Source organism: Ictidomys tridecemlineatus, chromosome 6 (assembly GCF_052094955.1).
Source record: "Ictidomys tridecemlineatus isolate mIctTri1 chromosome 6, mIctTri1.hap1, whole genome shotgun sequence".
In the NCBI taxonomy this organism is placed as follows: domain Eukaryota; kingdom Metazoa; phylum Chordata; class Mammalia; order Rodentia; family Sciuridae; genus Ictidomys; species Ictidomys tridecemlineatus.
The window spans coordinates 24,817,807-24,844,998 of NC_135482.1; the positions used below are offsets into that span (position 1 = coordinate 24,817,807).

General features: G+C 39.8%; 1 protein-coding gene and 1 pseudogene across 2 annotated transcripts in view; one reads left to right on the top strand and one right to left on the bottom strand.

Moving 5' to 3' along the window:
* Positions 1 to 889: 889 nt before the first annotated feature.
* Positions 890 to 27,192, bottom strand: part of Cradd (CARD and death domain containing adaptor protein) — a 164,912-nt gene continuing 138,609 nt past the window's right edge. For both annotated transcript variants that reach the window (XM_040279996.2, XM_040280000.2), the window contains exon 3: positions 890 to 1,615. In XM_040279996.2, coding sequence (XP_040135930.2) covers positions 1,314 to 1,615 — 302 coding nt within the window. In that variant the 3' untranslated portion in view covers positions 890 to 1,313. The remainder of the gene's footprint in view (positions 1,616 to 27,192) is intronic.
* On the top strand, positions 9,887 to 10,779 carry LOC120888543 (small ribosomal subunit protein eS8 pseudogene; annotated as a pseudogene).

Consider the following 27,192-nt stretch of genomic DNA (forward strand, 5'->3'; position numbering starts at 1 on the left):
ATTTTAAAGGTTGGTAATTAAATGCATGGGCATAGTTCCCCCCTCTGAGTCTCATCTTCAGGCACTCTTCACTTTGTGAACTACATGTTCAACCATGGCAGCAAATGAACAGATACCATTTTCCAAGAGCTGAGTACTCTAGGCTTTGGTTGAGCCTAGACTTTGTTACTTTAATCATCAGGAAGATCTTGGAGGTGAGTACAGTCATTTCCCCATTCTACAAATGAGGAAACCGAGGCTTAGGGAGGGCAAGTAACTTGCTGAAGGCAATGCAGCTAGTAGGTGGGAGCAGGACTCTTCCTGTCCCTTTTGAGCAAGCAAGAGGGAAAGGAAGAGAAGCCACGTGGAGCATTCTAGCTCACTCACGCCAGCAGTCAATCTCTCTGTAGGAGGAGGCCAACCACTATTGTATATCTGCTCATAGAATTGTTGAGAGGACCAGATGAGATCACATATCGGAAAAAGCCTTGAAAAGAGGAAAGCATTTCATAAACAACACGTTGCGATAAGTGAGATGAGACGACTCCATCGCTCTCCTCAGGAACACACTTCAGTCATGACAGCCTTAATGGAAAGACCACAGCCTCCCTTTTGCCCTAATTTAATGTTTTAAATAAACAGCACAAGATTTTCTTAAGCAATCTTTTAAAGATGAAGGGCTCGGGTGTGCATGCTGGCACTTGAACTGGTCTTTGCAGGGAGCTTTGGTGTCTCATGTTTAATACGGACATCCTGCCTGAGCTGTTTATGTTGACTGGGGAAAGTAAGCATTTCATTGTTACTATCAATTCTGTTCCAAAGAAACGATACTGTAATTATATACCCTTAATCTCTGCAATATAAGAATGAGGAAAAACACCAGACTTTCTCATGAAAGGAGCACAGTATATGTATAGTAATTCACTGTTTATTATCATCATCATTATGAATAGCAAAGTCCACAGTTCAGTTTCCAGGCAACATGAGGGTGGAGTTTTATATGTGGCACACCTGCATGTGATGTGATAACATGGTGGTTTTTTTTTTTTTTTTTTTTGAACCACTATGATTTACTGGTCTATTAAAACACAACCGCACAGTTAAAAACTACAATTAAAATACCATCTTCAAGCAATTAAAAACAATCAATTGTTGAACCAATGTAGGAGATCTGCTGAGTAATTTGGCTTTTTAAGTAAAGTCAAGTAGAAACTGTTTTCTCTCTCCATCTAAGGATCAGTGAAAAGAAAAAAAACAAAAATCCACCTGCTCTGAGTGAGTCGGGATTCAGCACGAGTGACTTGGGGCCCCTCCCCAGGGCTGACAGGGTGGTGTCACTCCAGCATGTGCTGGAGCACCGAGGGGTCCACCTCCACGGCCTCCAGGCTCTTGTGCAAGCTCAGGAAGGTGGCCTGCTTCCCGAAGCGCTGCCGCCAGCGGACGAAGGCCTCCACCACCTGTGACTGCACGTTGTGGGGGTGGTTGGCCTTACAGCGGTAGATATCCGTCTGGGACAGTCCCAGCGACAGCACCACAGGCTCCCACTCGGGGCCCAGCCTCTGGGCCAGCTGGTTGATCTGCTTGTCTGATGGGGAGCTGTTGAGGATGTGTGAGGGGAGCCCAGGCGTCCGATCACCTGAGGAGAAAAAGACACGCAGGTGAAACACACGACAGACACTTCAGGAGGCAGAGACAGAAAGGTGGGCAGCCAAGACGACTGCTCGTGGTGGGGCTCCTAGCCTTGGTGTGTCAGGGCTTAAGAAATACCGCCTAGCACCTTGAGAGTGTTCACCATGGCAAGTGTGAAAACAATAATCTGGTCTATTTCCTTTCTTTTCCATATAAAACCTACACGGAGGATGACCCCGTACATGCTGCTAGTAGCAAGCTGTTTTCACTTCCATCTCTTTTGTCAGAGGCCAAGCCAGGAATTCTGGGGGGAACTTAGCAATGTCTGTCCAGGCCCCAGTTCCCTGGCACTGGCCTGTGGGCCAGCAGTGGGGCTTGGTCCTGGGCTGTGAATGGGCCTCCCTGCAGGAAGGGCTCACATGGGTGGGGGTGGGGGTAAGGCCTAAAGCCAACAGCCCTCTCTCCTGATGGCTCAAACATGAACAGGTGCAGCTGGCGAAGCAGGAGCCAGGAGGCCTGCTGAGACAAAATAAACTGTCGAGTCTGCAAGGGAAGAGACGATAGTGGGGCCTGTGGTAGCAGCAGAGGCCACTAGAGTGTAGTTACCCGTCCTGGCTACCCTTCTGTTTCTCTTCTGGGCTCAGGGGCAAGGAGAAGACTTGACCTTGCACTTCCTAAATTAACTTCCTGTCTGCTAACACATGTGACAGTGAGTTATAAGTGTCTGACACCAACAAGCAGTGCCCTCTGTTACTCCGAAGGGGATCCTGTCCTAGTGTGGCCAGAGGCTCTCCAAAGGAAGGAGGTTAAGGCAAAGCCCTGAACAAGAGGAAGGGGAGGTGGGCGAAAGGGGGGAGCCATGCCTCCCATCAGAGGAAAGTATGTGGAGAGCACAGAGGGAGCGGGGGAGCGGAGGCACCAGGTACAGTGTCTGAGGGAACAAATGCAATGCTGATGGCCCCGGCTCAAGCCAGGTTCAGACACTTGCATGGGCACAGGGTGCTGCACGTGCTACCCACCGGCATCGTGGGGATTCGGGTCAATCCACCTCACGCTCCCCAGACTACTGTTTTGATTTATGACTCAATAAGAAGGCAAAAGGCATCCGGTAAAAAGAGCTGCTGTTCCCACCGCCCTGTCTTTGGCCTCTAGGCTGCTAGTTGCCAATACCTCAGGGACTAGTTGCAAAAATATTGCCGAGGACTTTTTCTGGTGTTTGTCAACACCATGATTTAATTTAAAAAAAAATTATTAACACACACTAATTACACATATTGATGGGTTCAGTTGATATTTCCAGGCCTGTATACAGAGTGCACTGATCAAACCCAACCACCCTTTTCCCTTCTCCCTTCCCACCCTCTTCCTATTCTCTAGTGATCACAATCCTACTTTGGGGTTGACTGTTATCTTCCATATATGGGAGAGAACATGCAGTGCTTTCTTTTATTCTCTGGCTTCTTTCACTTAACACCCTCCAGTCCTATCCATTGTGCTGCAAATGACAGATTGTCATTCTTATTTATGGCTGAATAATACTCAGTTATGTATATACACATCACATTTGCTTCACTCATTCATCTGTTGGTATGCACTAGGCTGACTCCTTTATCTCAGCTACTATCAACAATGCAATCAGAAACTGACTAAGAGGCAATTACAATCATGAAGATAATATTAAGCAATGTTTCATATGAACAGTATAATTTTTTGGCTTTTGTAAAAATGTGGGAGGTTTTATAAAAATGAGTGCATTTAAAAATTCAAGGAAAGCAAAATTACAATGAGGAAAGCAAATCAACCAATATCGTTGTATTTACAGGTGCTGAACATCATTCTGAATATCTCTTTATGCACGTATGCTGTTAGAAGGACAGATATATTATCATTCTAAATGAGATCATTGATATCTAAGAGTTTTTCCCTAATAAGAGCTATTTGATTTTTGTTTAAATTTAACAGAAGAAAAAAAGCAGACATAAAACTGAATATTTTCTGACTAGCAATGAACTACTTAAAAATACACATGCACAATTTAATGGAGATAAATTATGAAAATTTTAAGAGTTTAACCAAATGTTTTCTTATCCACACTTTATAATTAACACTTTATATTTCCTCTCTCATTCTTCCTCACATCTCTTGACTTTTGTTGCTTGTATCATTTTTTGTAAGGTACTACCATTTTTATGTCTCTGTGACAATAAGCTACAGCTCCTTGCTCCCAAGTTGTTTAAGACCACAATGGTTTGAAAGCTCACCACTGTTTCTGTTGTTGTTACTGCTTTTCAATCATGGCTTTCCTGCTCCTGGGTCTGTTTTTCTGATTTGTGTCAACTGGTCACTTTCCTCACAGATAGTTTTCTTCAAGAAATGTCTATGGTTGCAATATTCCCTGAGATTTTGTTAGTTTAAGATTGTCTACTTATTGCCTTTGCAACTTTGAAGTTACTTTTAATATTTTATTTTTAAATTATAAATATAATTTTATATTATTTAAATAATTTTATTCCCCTTATAAGTTTGTAGACCTTGTTCCTACTTTATGGTAGGAAATGCCATGATGGAGAGTTCTGGTACCACTTGTCTAACATTTTGTGTAACTTGCTTTCTCTTTGTGGGGTACAAAACACTGAAGCCTTATATCAGGGTATATCTTTGCTCGTCTAGATCTGCTTTTCCTAGTATATGGCAAGACCATCTGACCAAAGATTCAGTTCTTTCTTCCTTTCAGAAAACCTCCCTGTGTTATATCTTTGCATTTTTTTTCTGCTCTGCCTGTTGGATGGCTTTGTCTATCCTCCATGACTGTTTCTCTCTTATTGCTTTAATCTCCCCCCCTGAGGTCATCTTAGAATTTCCCCCTAGGCTATTCACTTGACTTTCATCTACCTCTGTTTTTTATATTTTGTTATTTTTTTTTTTCTGGTTCTAATTTGGAATTCTTGGCTCTTTTAAAAATTCCATTCCATTTCATATGCTTTAGGAAGGCTATTGCCAAAAAGACAGACCTAACAAGTGCTGGTGAGGAGGCGGGGGAATCGGAACCTTGTGCACTGTTGGTAGGAGGGTCAATGGTATAGTTGCTGTAGAAAATGGAAAAAACTATGGTAGTTCCTCAAAAAATAGAACTAGCATATGAACCAGCAATTCCACTATGGATATATACCCAAAATAATTTTAAAAGGGGCTTGAAGAGATAGTGTACACCATGCTTATCGCTGACATAATAGCCAGGAGATGGAAGCAACCCAAGTTGCTTCATTCAGTGATGAATGGATAAACAAAATGTGGTAAATACATATAGCAGAATTATTACTCAAACTTAAAAAGGAAGGAATTCTAACATGTGCTCTGACATTGGTCAACCTCGAGGCCATTATGCTAAATGAAATGAGCCAGTTGCAAAAGGACAAATACTGTGTGATGCTACTCATATGAGGTATCTAGAGTAGCTGAAAATGGTGGCTGCCTGGGCTGATGGAGGAGCGAGGGGTCAGTGTTTAACAGATATGGAGTTTCAGTTTTGCAATTTGGAAATGTGCTATGAACAATGTGAATGTACTTAACACTTCTGAATTGTATGTTTTAAAATGGCTACAAATTAAATTCTATGTTATGCATATTTTACCACAATTTCAAATAAAAATGAAATAGAATTTAATTAAATAGAATTCCTCACCTTCTTTCCCCAGAACTGCTTCTGAGCGGCCAAGGCGGGGTGTTTTCTTCCCTGCTAGCCACTTGTCATGGGGCTTGGCACAAAGTGTAATTGCCTTTTGTTTGTTAGTTTACTGGCTGCTGGTGAATTGGGGGCAAGGTCCGTTTTTGTTTGTGATTGCTTTTCAGTTCAGTTCACTGGCAGTGGGGGAGGGAGCGCCTGTGTGCCTGCAGCGCTGTGGCCCTGTCTTCAGTCATCTTTCTCACTCTCAACTCTCAAAGCAACAGATGCTGTAAGCCAATTGTCTGGTAGTAAGGACAGACTTTGCTCTGATTCTTCCACACTTTCAGGGTCACATACCCTCTGAGAATAGTGCCACGTCCACAGAGGGAGAAGGTAACTGGGAGCAGATAGAAGTCTACAGACACACTGGGCCAAGATGACTGGCACATACACACTCGTCTGCCAGGCAAATCGAGCCCTTCCAACCAGACAGCTTTACATACACCAAGAGGCAAGAGCAGCTGTCTGTGCCATCTGACCTTTATCTGGAAAAGTATCCTCATGAGGCCCTTTTAACTTGTGTATTCTGCTGAATACAAGGTTACTTAAAAATGAGTCCTAAGGCTTTAGTGTCAACTTCTAAGGATACACTATGTAAAATGAGGTCAAGCTACAAATGAATCCAGTGTGACCACCGGGTCACTGTTTTTCAAAGCTAATACATACCATTAGTGATGTGTATGCTCATATTAGGTAGATGAAATGTTCTGCATATAAGAGTCATATCTATTTTAATACGGTGAGAAAACTATAAATAGCATTTTAAACCCAAAATCACAAGGGTTAAAATATGTAAATAAAAGACCAGGTATAGAATGGCAAAAAGTCAATTAAAAGGAAAAAGTCAATTTAAAGAAAAACATTAAATTAATGGTACAGGTGGTACATAGATGTGCAAAAACTGTATGAATGGAACCCAAATGACGGTGGACGGGGAAGCCAGTGTGTGTCCATGGTGCACCAATGGATTCTAGGCAGACTTCATGCTGTGCAGGGTGTCCCCTATATCTCACAGGCCTTCAGCACCCTGCCTTACAGTGACACCTCCCACCTCACCATGAGAACACAAGTCATATCACCTGGGGTGGGACAGGACTATCGCTGATTAAGAATCACAAGACACTGTGAAATAAGAAAGTATACTCTAGTGCCTAAAACTTCTAAATATGGACAAAATGTTCTCCCTTATACAGATCCTAAATCTTTCATGCCATCTTTTAATCTCATTTTCAGTGAAGCTAAAACTTACCTGGTTTTAAAAGAACAACATATGCTGAAAACTCACCTACCACAAGCCAAGGATCCACTTATGGAATGGGGTGGCCACTCGCCCTCCCATCCCCTCCACTTACTCTTTCACCCCTCCATCCCCATCTCTGGGATCATTACATGAATGAAAACAGCATAGTTTGCCCCTCTTTCTCCAACTATCTCCTCTACCCTCATTCATATTTATCAACAGCTATTCTGGCCTCAAAACTAAAAATCTCCTTTCTAATTCCTATTGCATTTAGAGTCAGGTCTAAAAGTTTCAAACATAACTTTTCCATGTTTTATATTTAGCATTGCTACCACCCAAGCTCCTTATGGGCAGCGATCATGTCTTCTACCTCTGCAGCCCCCTCTCCAAACCTTTAGCTCCTGCTGAATACAAAAGGGAAATTGATGTACACTTTTCCAGTAACTGGTCATAATCTTGAGGTTAAAAGGTCTTCCAAGTCAAGTTTCCAACTCACCATTTCCAGTAGCTTTGTATTTCTGATTTTTCATTCCATAAATAAAATTATCTCTTCCTGTAGTGCAGAAGGACTCCCTATCTACTCCTGGCAGGACATAGTGCTCTGTGTGAACCAGCATCTAAATGGTCAACCTCCCCTTTTTACTCTGCATTCTATGATATGTGGCTACCTTAAAGGGGGCCTGAGAAGAGGAACTGCACAGGGTTCAAAAGCACCATTCAGAGGCTAAAGACCAAGGACTGAGCAATGCATGGCAGGCATATAAACATCTGTTAAGAGAGTCAGCTGAATCTACAGCAAGAGGTCTAGAATAATAGGAAGGTTTTAAACTATAATACTTCTTTTTAAACTTTAGATATTTTGCAATATGACTAGAGATGTTTTAGTGGATATGAATTCTTTATCACAGTAACTCAGTTGGACATGGTCTAGCACTTTAAAAAACTACACACATTTCTCAGGAAAGTCTGGTCATGTACCAATTGCCCCAACTTAGTTGGCTGTGAGCCACTGTTACTGATGGAACAGGTTTGATGGATTATAAAAAGAGTTAAGCTAAGAGAGTCCCCTTTCAATGCAGCAATGTTTCAAGAGTCAAAAGCTAACCCCTTCCTCAAGGACATTTAAGACCTCAGCTCATGTCAAGTCCACTAATGTTCCATCCATCAAAGCAAAATACATGGCTACACCCAAAACCAAAAGGATAGGGAATTAAGTTTTCTGACAGGATAGGAGGAATATAAATTGCTGGGAAATGATCTCTAAACACTCACAAGTGCTAGAAACTGGTGCAAGAAAAAAATTAAAAACTTGAATAGACCAAAGTATTAAATATATTGGAATGGCAAACAAACCCTCCCCTGCCAAAGAGCCCTAGGCCCAGAGGGTTTTACAGGTGAGCTCTATCGAAGGTTCATTTAATTATCTATCTTCTGCACCTTGGGCCAAGAGCAATGGAGTTAGGTGACCATGGACTGAACCTCTGAAACCATGAACCAGAACAAACTTTTTCTCTTTAACAACAAAATCATATCTTATGCAAAAAGTTTTAAAAAATAGAAAAAGAAAAAAGTTACTTAACTCATTTTATGAGGTTACCACGATGTTTATTCCAAACAGGACAGAAGGAATACACGAAATTGATTCAGTTATAATTTCAGAAGTAAAAACAATATTTTATAATTTGTTATTATTTAAATATATATTTAAAATAATATATCACAAAAAATAGAACTTATCCCAGGCTTAAAATAATTTTCAGTATCATAAACTCTACCATTTAAGTCAACATACCAATATACTAAAAAAGAAAGTCATTATCTTAATAGGTGCAAAAAAGCATTTGACAATTAATGCCTATGATTTAAAAAGTATTTCTTAACAAATTTTCAGGTTATGAGGAGCTTTCTTAACTTGGTGGAAATTGTGATAAGGTTCCGTGAGTACTTGAGTCACCGGAGAAACTCTAAATGTATTTCCTTTTAGAATGAGAACAAGACAAAGACGCCCTCTACCACTAATACGGTACTGAGGGCGTGTCAAATGGTAGAGAGAAAGAAAAAGAAATCAGATATAAGCATTTGAAAGGAAGAGGTAAAATTATCACTTTTTTCAGATAATATGACCAGAAAAAGACCAGAATTAACAATCCATTCGAATAAGATTACACAAAATTGTCAACTACAAGATCAACTTAAAACCTGACAAAACCAAATTTCAACATTCTAGCAATAATAAAATACAAAATACAAAATAAAATAAGCATAAGAAATATAAAGGATCTCGTAATTAAACTAGTAAAGGCTGTATAAGGTCTCAATGGGAAGTTTTTTATTAAAATTTCAAAAATTTAAAGCAAGAACTGAATAAAAGGAGGGTCATTCATGTGCTAGGTAGGATGACATTATCATATAACATAAAGATGATCATTCTTATATAATGACAATTAAAATTCCAGAATGGAAAAAGGAGTTTCCTCAAACTGGTAAAAGCTATTATTATAAAGAGAAAAAGAAAACGTGGCTTTGACATCATTCTTTAAACATCTAGTGGCTAGATTCCACAAGGACAAAGGCCTAAACATGAAAGATGAAACTATACAAAGTGGAAAATAATGTGAGAGTATCATTATAAACTGTGGTGGGAAGTGATTTTTTTTAAATGAATCCCCCCAAAGATGAATTTTTTTTTCCACATCAAAATTAAAGATTTCTGCTCAACAAAAGAAACCATGATCTAAGTTGACAGAGAAAAATGGGGAAAGACACTTGATATCATCTAACACCAACAACAGACTACTATTTGGAATGTATAAATACTGTTGAAGACCAACTGGAAAGATAAACCACACAGGAAACGACACAGGTATGAACAGTTGATTCAAATTAGAGGAATTATCAAAGCAACAAATGAAGAGATGCTGAAATGCAAATATTTAATAAACTAAAATGGAAACAATGATAAATCACTTTTGGTGCACAGAAACTGAAAGCTTCCAAGTTTGGGCTGGGATGTGATACAGGGAGATTTATACACTGCTGGTGGTAATGAAGACGAGGCAGTCATTTTAGATAGCAAGCTGGCAGTGTGGGTAAACTGAATGTACTATATATTGTTCCTAGTTATAAACATCCAAGAACATTTCTGAAAAAGACCCATAACATGCATGTATAAGGCTGCCGTGTACAACATTTCATTCTTTATTCTAGCAAATATACATATACCCTTTAACTCAGCAATCCTGTTTTGGAATGTAATGCATATTTTATATATAGTTTATTTCACAGTTTTTATATTTCTCTGCTCATGCAGATTCATGAGGCTTGTGTATGCAGCTTTTTATACGAGGTAACATTGTTGGAAGAAAGGAGATTGAAGCAATCTAAGAGGCCATCATTGGTGGTAGAGATAAAGAAATCTGAAAGTGTCCTAAGAATACTGGTAGAGTTAGAAAAGGATGGACTAGCTCTTTCCAGCTGGGAATCTCTCGGGATAACTGGCACAAGCGCTGCAAGACTGGGGGCAAGAGAAAGCCCTACCACAAGAAGCGGAAGTATGAGTTGGGACGCCCTGCTGCCAACACTAAGATTGGACCGCGTCGGATACACACTGTCAGAGTTCGAGGAGGCAATGAGAAGTACCGTGCTTTAAGGCTGGATGTGGGTAACTTCTCCTGGGGCTCTGAGTGTTGTACTCGGAAAACAAGGATCATTGATGTTATCTACAATGCTTTTAATAATGAGCTAGTCCGCACCAAGACCTTGGTGAAGAACTGCATTGTGCTCATTGATAGCACACCTTACGGACAAGAGTCCCACTATGCATTGCCCCTGGGCAGCAAGAAGGGGGCCAAGCTGACTCCTGAGGAGGAAGAAATATTAAACAAAAAGCAGTCTAAGAAAGAAGTATGAGGAAAGGAAGAAGAATGCTAAAGTCACCACTCTTCTGGAGGAGCTGTTCCAGCAGGGCAAGCTTCTTGCTTGCATTGCATCAAGACCAGGACAGTGTGGCCGAGCAGATGGCTATGTTCTAGAAGGCAAGGAGTTGGAGTTCTATTTGAGGAAAATCAAAGCCCGGAAGGGCAAATTAGTCCTCCTCCCTTCTGTCTTAGCTCATGTAATAAAGGTGTTTATTGTTCTAGAAAAAAAAAAAAGAAAAGGATGGACTAAATGTGGTACAGGGGTGGCTGGGGCTGCTGCTCAGCGGTAGTGCACTTGCCTAGCATATGTGAGGCAAGTGGGATTGAGTCTCAGCACCTCATATAAATAAAATAAAGGTCTATTAACGACTAAAAAAAATTTTTTTAAATGTGGTACAGAGCCAAAAATGTAAGGAAAAGAATGAGATCGATAACAAATAAAATTAAAAATAATGTTCAAAACACCACTTATAAAAATAGATAATAAGTTACCTATGGCGGGAGGCAGGGAATGGCAATAAAAATGAAAGCCATAAATGAATGAGAGAGACAAGATTTTCATAGATCAGTTAATGAAATACAATATGCCATAAATTGAAGGGTATGAAAGGGGGAAAAGGGCAGGTGAAGAAGGAAATGAGGGATGAAGGAAGGGACAGAGGGAAGGTGCGAACCACACCATAACTCAGCTGTCTCGTGACCCTCCCTGGGGCTGGCAGCATGGGAGCTGATCTGGTTTGTGGGGTAGGGTGGAGGGTGTTTCAGGCTGGGCAAGCTAATGTGACTGCCACCTCCCAGGACTCCTGTGTTAACCTTGGTCCCCAAGGGCACTGGCTGTACAGAAACAACTTGGCTGAGGGACTGGTTCCTGGAAAGAAAAGAAAGACACCTTCAAAAGAGAACTAATTAAAAGTCCTTTTTGTGACAGATAATCACAGGGAACAATCTGCATTTTCCAGGGAGGTGGAGAAATCAACTGGTCTTTCTAAAACCAATTTCCAGGATGATGAAGTGACACTCTCCTCCAAAGAACAAGGCCATGTTGCAAAATACAAATAAATCCTACTTACTGTAATGGAAAACTTCATTTGACTGTCAAGTCTGGGAAGGTCAACAACAAAATTGCTAGCAATAACGGAGTTCTCACCGAATTAACAGGCAGGAGGCAGACTGGACAACCTTTGGCTAAGGACAAGCAGGCCTGGGCACTATCTAAATTTGAATCTGCCACTAGCTAGCCATATAGCTTGGAATAAGTCATTGAGCCTCTTAGACTGTTTTCTCATTTGCAAAAGAAAACCAGATGGAGTCCAAGGCTTCATTTAGATGCAACATCTTACTATCTTTTGACTTTCCGTTACATCAACAATTAATCATTTGTTATTGCATCAATTTTCTCTACATACTTTCTAAGATGGAACTTTTAGTAATGATTTTTGCTTATTTGATTCTACTTTGTGAAGTGTGAGGATCACACATAGGGTTTCCTTCTGTGGGGGGAGTGTGGGGGTATGGGGGAACAGTGAAATGAGTCTCTGGTACAGTAAATTTTTTCCAAACTGTATAATAAACTTTAGTAGTTCATGTTACAACTTGCTGGGCCAGTCATTTCTCACACTCTTGCACAGACGTGTCACAGCTCCATCAGTATGTCGTTTCTCCTGACCAGCCAGCCTTGGGCCACAGAGCCCTTTCCCCAAAACACTCTCCTATTGATTTTCTCAACAGTTGCAACCCTCTTTCTCAGTTGCAACTCCCATTCCACTCCGATTCTCCTTGTCCACACATCAACTTATAGCCTACAGTATATTTTACAGATGTGCTCTACTATGTTGCTGTCCACCACGCCCCCACTCTCTCTGTTTTCATCCCTAACGGAATGTAAACTCCTCCTTGGTAGGGGAGCTCTGTCGATTTTTGCTCAGTGATATATTCCAGGCAGCCAGAACAGTGCCTTGCACATAGCAGTCACTCACTGGAGATTTGTTGGATAGAGAAATAAATTAAAAGGAATAAATTATTACAATTCTAACATATTCACTTAACTCTGCTTTCTATAGCTACAGTGTTACCAAGTGCTCCTACTTTTAGTTCACTTAGCACTTAAAAATCAGAGAAACTGCATAATCTAGGAGTAAATAAAAAATTAAAAAGAAGGATGATTCCAAATAGTAAAATATTGTCAAAGTTAGAGAGATCCCTTTCTATACCACAATGAACTTCCCCCTCCCACATCCATGTTTATTTGAAAAGAGAAAGAACTTAAGATGATTTCAGGGTAAATAGGGTAGAGAGAGGCCTGATCCCCCATCTCCATCCCCTAGTACCTAAGGAAATGAACAAAGGCAATAATAAAGAAGCCCAAGAGAAACGATGGCAGAATCACCTTCCAATTCCTACCCTCCTGAAGTTGGATCAATTATTCAGCAAAACTCAATTCTAAGAGATTTACTCTAAAATCCTCAAAATCTAAAGTGGGACAAATGAAGTGGGGCTTCTTAATCATCTTCCTTGACTGTAAGGATGAAGATGTAACTGCAATGCCGAGGGCTGGGGAGACCAGATCTGTGCACAGCAAGGACTGACCTCTCTGGCAGGAGAGAGTGCAGGGCGCAGGCGCAGGCAGTTCAGCGCAGCTCCCTCATAAACAACTGCTGAGCTCAGCTCCTCAGCTCCCCCTCAGTGCTCTGCCTTATGTGCAGATAAGTAGAAGGCAATGGACAGAAATGCCCGGTTCTCCAGCGGAAACACTGGGGCTGGAAGGGGGTCAAAAAGAAGTAATAGCAGGGGATCAGGGCACTGAAGGCTGGACACAGTAGCAAGATGGAATGAAAGGGCGTGCCTGTTGAGTAACATGCTGTTTTAACAAATAGCTGAAGAAGGGCATGTTATGTGGAAGAAAATGGCCAAAACCCAAAATCCACAATCCCCAAGAAATAAGAGAAAGTATTTTGTGTTTCAGAAACAACTTAATAAGAGAACAGGAACAAGAATACAGTGAAACTAGAGCTATAAGACAATCACATAACAAAATGAAATCTAGAAAGAATCTGACCAGACTAAAATCACAAATCAATGACCAAAACCGCATCATTATGAAGCTAATATAAAATTAATATGGCCCCAAACTGTACTTCAGAAAGGTTTGAAGGAATCAGAGATAAAAGGCAGAAATTATAGGTATCATTGATACATATTGTGAAGGGAAAAATGTCATTCCTTTAAAGGTTAATGGGCATCCCTGAAGCAGAAAACTCAGACCCAAATATTCAAAGATCTAATATAAAAAAAAGAAATCCTTAAGACGAATAAGTAATAGAATAAGTCAAAAGAGCACACTCTGTTTTTAGGAAAAATAGATAAAGAACAATCAACTATGAGACATAACCTGGTTAAATTTCAACCATGCTTTAAGTGCCAAAGCTTAAGAAGCAATTCCTCCAAAATTCTAAGGGAATAAAGCATAGTATTTGACTATCATTTCTAGCCAAGATCATATTCATATATAAAGGTAATCCTTAGATATTCTTGCACATGAAAAAACTTCAGAAATTCACCATTCATGAACCCTCCATTAAAAGTCTTGACAATCTAGTCAGTGCAGTAAGTAAAACACAGGTACCAACAGTGGCCTAGCAATGCAGGGAGGTGAAAAGGCTTGCTTCAAATGCAGGCCATGAGGGAAGAATTATAGAGAGAGAATTTAAAATCAGCATCAACCCCACTAAAGGTCAGTTGCTTTTCATACAGCCATGTGTCAGCATTTCTAAACAATGCAAATGACGAAAATCTCTCCTCTGCGGTGGAAAGTTCTATGTCCTGTCGATCTCCACTAAACCCTTGATCTGCCTCTCAGAATCAGTAACAGAAAAAGATCAGTACTGAGCACTGAACTCACTTAATTATAAAATTAACTGTAAATTGAGCAGAATATAACATTCCATATCTTGACAATATGAAAATAAAAACAAATGAAAAATCAAGATTGGATTATGGAATAGAACACAAATATTATATACCTTGATCTTGATTATGTGAAAATAACAGTGTAACACACAGACATCTAGAAGGGGAGAAAGGAAAGAGTGAGTGTGTCTATGATCCCATTATCATGGCAGGGAGGACACAAGTATGGTCTAACAAGGAAATGGTAGAACAGTTCTTTAAGCTATCTATGTCTAAGACCAAGTCGTGGACATCAGTGAATTGACAAATTCGTTTCTCACTCCAGTACCCTCCACGGCAGGGCCATGTGCACTGCTCATATGACCTCCTGCAGGAAGATGAGCATCCAGCTCACTGAGGCAGGAGAAGAAAGGGTGAGGAACTGGAGACTGGAGACTGAACACATCCATTCATAAGTGACACTTGTCATTTCTGCTCACATTTGTGGCTAAATAAGTCACAAGGTCATATTTAATTTGAAGAGAGTGAGGAAGTATGATTCTCTTCTGTCCCAGAAGGGGGCAAGAACTATGTGAATAACAACAGTTGTGAATACCACAGAAACTTACAAGAGGAAAAACACAAAACCCAAACCAGCAAGTTCTTCATCATCTCTTTTCTTAAATATATATATATATATATATGAATTCTTACTGTGGAAAAAATGTTTATTCAAAATTCAGAAATTCTTTAATTCTCATTTAGTTTCTTTTTCTCTAGTTAAATTCTACTAAAATTAAATGTAATGATTTTTAAATTTAAAAATTAGCACATATCATAAAATCTCACTTTTGTAGTCTATCACTTTAACCACTCAGGCATAAGTATAATTTCTCATCCCAGTTTTGTGAAAGCACTTTTGTCTAGCTGGCTAGCTCTTTCTGTGTATGCTACCATCCATCCACCCACCCATCCATCTCCCATTTGTAAACACACTTAGACAAATGTTCACTTAATGCTAATGAAGCTTATTTCTGTTTTTCTTTTTCATGGTGCTGAAGCTGGAACCCAGGCCATCATGCACACTAGGCAAGTGCTCTAGCACTGAGCTATATCCCTAGCCTAAGCCTTACTTCTTATTGATAGGATTTGTGACTTTTTTCTACTTTTCTTGGATAAATGAGTGTGCATCATTTTTATAACAAAGTCATGAGAATCTGAATGAGAAATAACATTAACTAACCTTTTATCATTAAGCCATTAGAACACCACTAACCTTTTATCATTAAACCTTTAGACCACTGAGTGCTGAAAGTAAGTTTTTGTACTGTTATAGAAAGGAAGGGGGAATAAAGGTAGAGAAATATGATATTCCATGATCATTATAAACTGTCAAAAAATAAAAATGGGTAAATGCTAATTTACCCATTGGAGAGCTCACAAAAGCTACAGAACTTCAGGCCATGCAGTTGGTGTGAATCAGTTAGGTAAAGGACCTATATTTCTGTTTTACCAAGCTTTTATAAACTTTTATCATTTATTCAGAATAATGGCTGATACAGATTGGGGATAATTCAGCTCATTCCTACCAAATATGCAGATGCTTATTGAGTTTAATAGAGATGCTCTTATGGATGTGGAGTGGATTTTCCCCTTATTAAAAAGATATGGACATTAAAATACAAAAGTGCAATTTTAAAAATTGAAAAGAAGAAAAAAAAAGCTTGTAATCAGGGCTAGCTTATCCACTAAGACAGTGCTTAGGGCTCACAATACTTTTGGAGGAGCACTGTAAAAATTTTAAAATTTCTTTTACAACCAGAAGAAAAAATGAACTTTAGGTCAAAGAAAACATTGGAATAGATAATATTAATATATTCATCTTTATACCAACATAGTCAAAACAAAAAAAAATTATATTATTTTAAGGAAGAAGGGCCCACAAAAGGCCTCAGCCCATGACAGTCATAAATGTGACCCTGCTTCTAATATTGCTCAATCACAAATTCAGAGGCAGATGGCAAAAATTACTTGGTTTATAGAAACATGTACTTTAAAACTACCTTGAAATCAAAAGCAGAGTGTGGTTGTTGAGAGATCGAATTCCAAAATGCCTTGGGACTATATCACAACACATTGTGTAACTGGTGTTAATACTCATTAATGACAACACTGCTTCTTCCCAAGCTAACTGCAAAAGACTTTAAGGATTCCTTTATATGAAAGTTATATCACGTAAAGTTTTGAGTTTTTCTCCTTTTCTAAACAGTGAAAACAAATTCCTAATCATATTATTTCCCTCTGACTGTTCTCCAAATTAAAAAATAATAATAATTTTAAAGTATCTATAACTTTATTTTCATTTTTAATATCAAATAAATACATATATTTACACAGATGTATAGATATAGGTGTGTACGTATATATAAATATAAGTATATAAATATAAATATATATATGTATTTTTTTTTAAACTGATATCTAAACACAAACTAAAAAAAAAAAAATAATAAGCTTGGCCCTGTAGTTAAATTACCCTTGCTGTTGTTTCCTGTGCAGTCAAAATTAAAGGGAGAGTTTAAGAGGCTTCAATTGCATATTATAAATTATACATAACAAATCTGACAGATTTAAGTTTTCCATATTAGTCCTAAACATAACTAGAAGAAGTGTAAGACCATCAGTAATGCTCAGAAGGCAGAAGGCTGTTGACTTCAGGCATCAAAAGCACATTTCTTTGATGGAGTTGAGCTGGTTGAGTGCCTTGGCAGTAAGGCCAAAGGGAAAAAAGTCTGAAGGCCATGTAAAATTGCCAAGCAAAATCCTTCAAAGCTATGACACAACACCGATCTTAACAATGAAATATTCAGTCCTCTTATCAGCATCTAGAGGGAGAGAGAGAAGCAAGCTTTTTTTTTTTTTTTTTTTTGTACCCAGGATTGAACTCATGGGCACTCAACCACTGAGCCACATCCCAGCACTATTTTGTATTTTATTTAGTGACAAGGTTTCTCACTTGCTGAGGCTGGCTTTGAATTTGAGATCGTCCTGCCTCAGCCTCCTGAGCCGCTGGAATTACAGGTGTGCACGATGGAGCCCAGCTAATGAAACAGGCTTTTTAATTTGCTGCCTTCTCAAAGCTGGAAAGGACAGTTGATATGATCATTGACATAATAAACAATCAAAAATTTTTCAGTAGATTGATGGAATGATACTAACAAGATTTATTTTGTTTTGTATAAATGTTCTATCTTATTATCAGTTTTTAAAAAATCATTTATAAAAGTACAGAATGTTTTCAATGTAGCTTAAAGCAGCCCAGGAGGAAAAGTTCAGATGCTTTATTTGTAAATGCAATATGACCCAAGCAAAACAAAACAAAAGAAAAAACTGAGAGCAATCTTAGTTCCATTAACACATAAATATGGAATCAGAAACAAGGAAAACAACAGTCTTGCAGAATTCGCAATAACCACAGACTATTTCCAGATCAATGACTGACTGCATATTATATGCATGGAGATGCATTAAAGCCTGAATGCAGGGTCTGCCCAAAAATGTAACCTGCAAGTATTAACTCAGCACGTGGCTCAGACTACCTTGAGCAGTGAGTAGGATGATGGGAACTGTGTCTCTCTTGTTCACAGCTAGTATCTAGCACAATGTCTGATAGACAATGTCTCCTAGAAAATATCTTTTCAGAGTTTTAAAAGAAAAAAAAACTACAATTCATGAAGGCACTGCATTCCTAAGATCTCACATAATTCAAAGCTCACCTGACAAAATACAGGAGGCACAGTTGAGAATTCCTCTTGGCTTTGGAATTTTGTGATTCTTGATAAACTTTTAACTTTCAAGGATTTGTAACATTTCAAATTTTGTGCCTAAAGTGAGACTTCAGTGATAATTTTTATTGACTGATTCAAATGTGCCTCATTTCCCATAAAATGCAATGACACTCTGAAGATATATGTTAATAGAGCCAATATTAATTGATGCACACTTTAGATGCTAATGATACAGCAGTGGGCAAACGGAGCCAATTATGAAAATGGTTTGGGGACTGCCTAAAGCACCTGTGAGGAATCTAGACTTGAGTACCAGCTTTCTAGACGACTCACGAAGGTTGTACAGGAAATAAAGTTAAGGGAATTAAAGTGATTTCTTACTCTCACCATTAGCTGGTGATGGAGCTCGGCCAGTAACAGCAGCTTGCATATCCTTTCCTAGCAGATATTAGGTCCCTACTTATAGGTGCAAATATGTTGCTGAAGTTAACAATTTGGTGCACGTTATGAAAGGCTCTCAGACATAACAGAGGCTCCTATCTGATAAAATCTTCTTTTACTCCCCTTGTTAGCATTCTCAAAAATGAAAAAGTTTCCAGACAGTTCTTTTCTATATTTTAACCAGCAATTTCTTTTAAAAGATACAAATGTATTAGAAGCATGTGTACACGTGTGTGTGTGTGTGTGTGTGTGTGTGTGTGTGTGTGAAACTGAAAGAAAAGTTAATTAAAACAAGTACTTAGGTTTACTACATTCTATCCTATTTTATTTTATTTTAATCCTGGGCTAGCAACCACTGATTGATTTTGTGTTCCACTAATAGGCAGCAACCAGAAGTCTGACTAGCACTGTTCTTGTGCACGTATTCAGCTGGCTAATTTCTTCTGTACAATCAGCAAGTCATATGTTGTCTCCTCAAAGAAGCCTGCTGGGAGGCTTCCAAGCATAATCACCCATGCCCTTCTTGGAGGACCTGAAATGAAAGGGCAGATTCAGGGGAGAAAGTGGGAGGTGGCACTGAGATGCTTCTCTATGGTACACTTAAGTCCCACAGCAGAAGCCTTAGAGTCCAGGAGAGGAAGGGTCCTACCACCCCTGAGGGATTTCCTGGGCACCGAGCACTTCCTGGCACATTATCAGTGCTCAATAAGCAATTGTTGAAATAACTTCTTTAGGGAGCTGATGAAAAAGCTGACCCCGAAAGCAAATAAAAGAGCCCATCCATCAGAGGCTGCACTTTAGTAGCCAATGAATTGAATTTGGCCCACAGATGTGTTTTGTTTGGCCTACATAAGTCAAAAAACTACAGAGACAGCATTTGAAAATTGGGAGGTTTCACAGGATTCCAGATTTGTGGCTTTGCTTGTTAGCTTACTAGAGTCATCCTCATGCTGGTTATCCTGCAACATCCACTCTCCCACCATGCATGGAAAGCTCAGCTGCCAGGCTACTTTCCCTTGTCCAGAAGCTCGAAGGCCTGATAGGGATTTGATTTGCACTTTCTGTACCAAATAATGGGGAAAGAATCCTATGCTGGTGTAACGCTTGCTGGATGAGCCTTGCATCAGAGGTGAGCGCAGCAAAGGTCCCTTCTCACTTGAGACAGCACAGCCCCTCCAAGTACCCTCAGATGCCTCCCAGGAGTCAAAGGCTGCCTGGGACAACTGTCTTTACTCCTTCCCTCTCTGGGAGAGATGAAAAAAGGGTGAAATCATAGGGAATAAGGACCAGAATTAGGACATTTTATTTTTCCTTGTATTCTTTGGCATCCAATGACACCATTTTGTACAGGTGGGTTTTCAATAAACTTGAGAGCAAGGCTGTGGAAAATGTTTTAAATACTGTATTGGTTTCAAAATGTCAGTCGTTCAGATTAAAAAAAAAATGTGTTTCCTCCCATTGGACACATCCTCCTAAAAACCCAATTACTCCCAATCAAAATCTCAGAATATATTAAAATAGAAACTGACAAGATGATTCCAAAGTTTATAAGGAAATGTGAAGAACCAGAATAGCCAAAATAATTTTGAACACCAAAAAAGCAAGAGGAATTACAGTACCTAATTTCAAGATGTGTGCTAAAGCTACAGAAACAAGACAAAGAGCTCAAAGGGACAGACTTCAGTCAGAAATAAATCCACACCAATATGGACAACTTATTTTGACAAAGGTGCAAGGGCACTTCAGTGGAAAAAGATAGTCTTTTCAACAAATGATGCTAAAGCAAGTGGCAATCCATTTGCACATACCCATAAGAGAGAATTTCCACCCATTCCTCATAACATTCCTCAACACAAGCTCAAATGGATCATAGACCTCAAGAGAAAACCTAACATTATAAAACTTCTAGAAGAAAACACATTTCTAAGATTGCTTAGAAATGACACCAAAAGCATTATCCATAAAAGAATGAATGATAAACTAGACGTTTAATACTTTTGTTCTTTGAAAAACATTGATAAGAAAATAAAAGATAAACCACAGACTAGGAGAAGATATTTGCAAATCATATAGGATAGATATAGATACACATACGTACATTTATCTATATATCTTACAAAGGACTTGTACATAATATATACAAACCATCCTCAAGTTTAATTTAATTTTTTTTAAATGGGCAAATATTTAGACAGCACTTTGGCTAGGAAGATACGTGGATGGTAAGTAAGTACATGAAAAGACATCCGACATGAGTCATTAGAGAAATGCAAATTAAAACCATAATGGAGTACCACTTTATTCATCTCAGACAGTTTTCCAGTCACAGAAGGATAAATACTGCATGATTCTACTTAAAAAAGGTATCTAAAATGGTCAAATTTAGAAGAGAGAGAAGAGTGGTGACCAGGAACCGGGGGGAATTACTGTTCAACAGGTGTGGCTTTAGTTCAACAAGATAAGTAAGCTCCAGGATCTGCTGTTCACCACTCTGCCTGCAGTTAATATTGCACGGTACAAATCTCATGTTGTGGTCTTACTACTCTGAAAAAAAAAAGATAGAAATTCAGAAGACTGATACACAATATTGGCAAAGCTATGGAGGGACCAGAACTCTCCTACACTGCTGGTAGGATCATAAAATGGGAAAATTACTTTGAAAAAGTTTAGCAGTATAAGCTGAACATATACCTACGACACAGACCTGCCATGCTACTTCTAAGTATTTACTGCAGAGAAAAGAAGCCTATGTCCCTACAAAGGCTTCTACAGAAACGTTTGCAGCAGTTTTATTTATAATAACCCAGACACAAGTGTCCATCAACAGGTTAACAGATAAACAAACTGTATAATGAAATGCTGCTACGCAATAAAAAGGACCAAAATACTGACACACACTTCAACATGGATGAATCTAAAAATATTTAGGGTGAGTAAAAGAAGCCAGACAAAAAGTACTGTAGGACTTTTATGTGAAATTTCCATTTATGTGAAATTCTAAGAAATGAACTAACATAAAATGACAGAGAGCAGATCAAGGTTTGCCTGGGGCTGGGGGTGATGGGAAGAAGGAATTAAAAGGGCCATGAGAAAAGTTTGGAGATGACAGATATGTTCATTATTCTGATGGTGGTGATGGTAATTACATGTGTCAAAACTCAAACTGTACACTAAAAATATGTGCAGTTTATTGCATGCCAATTATACCTCAGTAAAGCTGGTTTTGTTTATTTAAAAATACTCAGCTGTGCTGTACCCTTCTTGCTCCTCACCCCACGTCACCGTGTGAGGTCTCTTTCCTGGACCTTCCACAGCACTGCATGCTGGCCCAGTGCCGTCATTAACACCATGTACAGTTTCTCTCTAATTATTAGATTGAGTGGTACAAAACTGATAACATTCTCTTATTTCTGATCTAAAAAAAAAAAAGGTAGTTTCACATCGCTCAACCTAAAGATTGATTGCCAGCCACACCTGACAGTGAACGCTGAGGTCCGGGAGAGTGTGGCCCAGTGTGGCTGGCAGAGGGAAGGTGCCACTGGGGAACCTCCCCAGCAACCTCCCTGTTGGGTCTTCGCAAGCATCTGGGGAAAGGCTTGTGGGCCCTGACTTTATGGCCTCATCCCTTTCATGCATTTGAAATCACTCGAATACCTAGTACTGTGAAATCTCCTTTTTACATACTTTTAAAACTTCCCATTTGAAAAGTATCTTTCAAAGCAAAGAAACACACCCGAGGGCTGCTGGAAGCAGAGGGTATAGCTTTGAAAATGTAAAAAGTATTAAACATTTAAAACAACCATAAATCACAGTAAAACTCTGATTCCTGACATCTCTCAGAGGAAAAATTCCAGAGGCTGCAGCACTTTAAAATAATATCATGTGCTTTGGTTCCAGCCTTGGCTGCTTTTCCCTTGGAACAACAAAGAGAGCCGTGCCAGCTACTAAAGGCGGTCTTGTTATATAATGCAGTTAATCTCGCATACTCTTCCCTGTGGGATTTAACCCAAGTTTCACAGTGGTCTATTTTATTTAGCATTGATAGTTTTATTCGTTTCTTATTAAAGAGATCTTTCCACAAAATTGGCTGCTCTCTTTGCTTTGGCTTGAGAAGGAAGAATATCTGAATTAAAAACCTGTGCAACAGATGGACCTCAGTTACAAAGAATATCCCTGGCTTCAGAAGCTCCTCACAGGGGCAGGTGTCAAGCATGCTAATAAGTTCTTGGCTTTCAGATTTTCCTGAAGACAGTTTAGCCTTCCACTCGTGCACTTCACAGGTAGAAGAGAAAATAAAAGCACCAAGTTCTATAAATACTCGTCAGAGTCTAGGGGTGTATTTGTCTCACTTGTTCACTTCCAAGGAACTGTGCTTTTAGCAGTGGAAAAACAAAGCAATTAGAGAGATGGAAGGAGGAGGCAGAGAGGACACTGGCTATGCCTACCCTCCCTGGCAGTGAAGGGTCTGATAAAGTCAGGGAGGGGTGCACGACATCTTGCTTGCCCTTCCTTGGTGCCATGGCCCTCTGTTTTACCAGAAAGGGATTAAGAAAGCTGTGCAAAACAGGTTCTCCTAGCCTAATACAATTATTCCTCAGCTGACGGTCAGCCAGCCCTACATTTTCTCTCCTAGCTACTGGGTAGATAACAGAGAAGCAAGAGAATCATCTCCTTCGCCAGTGTGTGATGACTAATAAAACAAATGCTCTGCTCCAAGCTTAGAAACAGTTTCTAACAGCCTCTCTGGTTCCCTCTTTGTTTCATTTTAAAACAGGAAAAGGGGAGACAATGGAACCACTTGTACTCATTAAGCCACCACCACAAGATAGCCACCATCATCTTTTTATAAAGGGGCCATTAATTTTAGGAGATGCTGAATAGACTAGTAAGGGATCCAGTCTGGTTTCAGATCCAGGTCTGTCCAGCTCAGTCTGTGTTCTTCCAGAGAAGCCTCTGTGCTCTATGTCTCTATCTGATTTGATGAATGGTGATGAATCCCAGAGAGAAAGAGGATTATTGGACAGTAATTCCAGGCCAGCTGGAGTATAATATGCAAAGTGTGCAGACACCCAGGGACACCTACTGAATGGTTAAGTCTGTAGCCAATGGGGAAAGACAAAACCGCAGAGAACACTTTCATAATTCATTCTTCAGCCTGAGGATCCCAGAAAGAAACAATCTGGTCAGTTCTGTGGGTAGGTGCACTGTAACAAGTAACAGCAACAACAAACACTTATTTTCATGTTTGAATTGCAACAAACCACTTGCAATTATGTGCCTGTAATGTTCATCTGACTGAAAAGATAATGTGAACATTTAATTGACAAAAAGACAGGTGCATCTGAAGAGACACCTATAATCTGCTCCTCTTCCTCACCACCCCCACATGGCATGTTTTATTCTAATCAGGTGGCAGCTGCTGCTGCTTCTTTTTCATTCATTCTTTCTTTCTTTTTTTTTTTTTGGTACTAGCAATTAAACTCAGGGGCACTCAACCACTGACCGCATCCCCAACCTAATTTTGTATTTTATTTAGAGACAAGGCCTCACTAAGTTGTTTGGTGCCTTGCCTTTGCTGAAGTGGGCTTTGAACTCATGATCCTCCTGGCTCAGCCTCCTGAGAAGCTGGAATTACAGGTATGCGCCACCACTCCTGGCTCCAGTAACAGCTTCTACCTCCTGGGTCAGGCACATTCCTTGGACATTCTTCCCCACACAGGGGATGCACATACCACAAACAGCATCTAAATGTTGGTAAATGAATTCTATGGCTTCCTAGAGTCAGGGCCTTCAGGAATACTCCTCAATAGAAAACTGGATTTTAGTTTCAGCCATATGTCATTCTAAACTAGTCTTCAGGTTTAACATACTACAGATGGTTCCCAATTTCTGATTTTTTGACTTTACAATGGGACAAAAGTGACATGTATTCAGTAGAAACCATAATTCACATTTCCAATTTGGATCTTTTTCTGGGCTAGCAATATGTGGTCCGATCCTCTTGAGATACCAGGCAGTAGCAGGCAGTAGCTCCCAGCCAGCCATATGATCACCAGAGGAAATGCCCCATGCTTTACAACTGACTCTGCTCCCAATCTGTGATGCTCTGGGTCCAGGTGTATTCACACACTGGTGACTTGGGATGTTTTTAACTTAGGATGGATTTATCAGGACCTAATCCCATTGTAAACTGAGCAGCACTGGTAGATCCACAAGTCATCTGAACTTAGACAAATACACTCTGCAAAGTAATTTTTAAAATTTCTTCCTTCAACAGCAAGGTACTTCTTTTTAAAAGAAAGAAACAAACAAAACAATACAACAGAAAACCCCACGTCATATACTTTCAGCCTCCTTCCCGGCAGCACTTCTGAGTGTGTGTTCCAAAGAGCATAGAAGCAGCTTTTACGGTTAGAAAATTGAAGTGCTATCAAACCTAGGAAATTATAGGGATAAAAAACAAAACAGCTTATCTACATATGTCCCATCTGCTTTTGGTTTTGTGTTTTGCACAATCAATTACCGGAAGCATTCTGAGAGTATGCTGAGAGGCTGGAAATGAGAAAGGGGTGCATCCCACAGCAGCCTGGAGGTGAAAGGGAGGTGAGCCTAATGCAGCTGTGGACTTGAATGGAGGTTTCCAGGAAAATCAATGCAGAGATCACAAATAAAAACACCTCACATACCCAAATGGAGCCAATGTTTTGGAACATGGTGAAAAGCAACTTTCCACTCACTGAAGAAACACCGCCTATTTTATTATTTTGTCAGTTTGGGTCACGGTGTTCTCCACAAGTCGACATTTTTGCTGCAGACAGCAGTTGTTCCCAAGTTGCTTTGAATGCAGATGCGCTGCTATTAGACAACGCAGCTGGGCTTTTCTGGTGGGAGCTCCTTACAGCATATCTCTGGGGACCCCTCCATTACTACAGCTCTACTTTTTGATCCTCTGTTCCCCTCTCCATATCCCAACTCCACTACCTGCTGGTAGACTAGCCCTGCACATTCCACTCTTTCATGAGCCACCCAAATGCAAGGGAAAAGGGCCTCACACTTCTAAAAAGACAAAGATGAGGCTAACAATGGATTCATACTCCCAATGAAGTAAATGCCTGAACTGAAGAGGTATGTGACAAACCCCCACTCTGTGGCTGAAAGAGCTCAGTAGCAGAGAATTCTTAGAAGATAAACCTTTCTATGCCTGTTGATCTAACCAATTAATGGAAATACCTCATTAGTAGAGTTATTTTTTAAAAATTATTTATGTCTAAGGGTAAAGGGTGAAAGGGGATAGTGTTATTGATCTGTTACTCTTTTTTTCTAAGGAAGGAAAACAGATAAGCACCCTTGGATTCTAGAAATAAAATCAACAATGTGAGCCTATTCTTAAATGAGTACATTTCATTTGCATAAATCATCATGTTCATTAGTGTGCTGTTGTACGGAGATGACAATCCATGAAATCATAAATCTGATTTCCATTTTTGAGCAATGATCAGAGATTGAAAGAGAGAATTTGATTTCTACATCTATGTCTAGAGGAAAATATTTCTTCTAATTACATTGCTTTAATCATTAGAGACTGTTAATCTATGCAGACATTCTTGGATACACTTGAATACAGATAAAGGAAATACCATTAGGTATCATTAAACATTTCTGAACTCCAATAGGAAATAAAAAAGAGAACAGAAACAAAATCCCAAAGGTGAATGCACCGAGCTCCCTCCCATGGCTTCTCTTTGGGAATTCATCTCATAACTCCTCTCTCCTCTGCAAAAACAGCCTGCTTCTCTACAGTTTATCTAAGAAGGAGCCCAGAGTTGCCACAAGGACGAGGCCTAGAGTCCTCACAACACTCAACAGTCTTGTCTCTCAGCTTCATGGCACTGGTCCCTTGTGATACAAAGACAATGTGGTAGTCAGGAGACCCACGCCTGGGCATCATGTCTCCTTCTTCTCTAAGGAACATGGAAGACTTCATCCACCAGACTCAAGGTTCTGTGATCCATTGCAGTTCCTCTTAATAAATTAAAGCCACTGTTCACCAAGGCAAAGTGCAAACTTGCCACATTTCAGTGATCTATCTGCCCACATGAACTTGCAGGGAGTGGCAGTGTGGTAGGGAGCACTGAGCCCCAAGATGCGCCCTCCTGTCCTTTTCCTGCTACTGACTCATTGCTGTCTACCTCTCCATTTTCTGAAAAGGTGGCAACTCCACCCACTCTCCACCTTCCTTGAACACTGCAAAGGAAGAGGCTGGATACAGATTTTATCTTCCCTGTCATTTTCAATCCCTGCTATTTCTCTACGTTTTATATTTGGGCTACAGTCTTGCACGAAGTAGGGGGTATTCTTCCCACACTATGGAGGCTCCCTAGACCATATGTTCTGATTTTCACTTAGCCACAGATATAAACAAAACAACAAAAGGGACATTGGTTAGCGAACACAGTAGGAAGAATAACTAAGCAGGCTGTGTAGTGTGTTTCCAATAGAGAGAGCAGGGAACTGGGAGGTGGACACCATGAGGTTCTCCATGACCCTGTGCAAGAACTAGAGTCCCATGTGCCACCTTTCTGGCCCCAC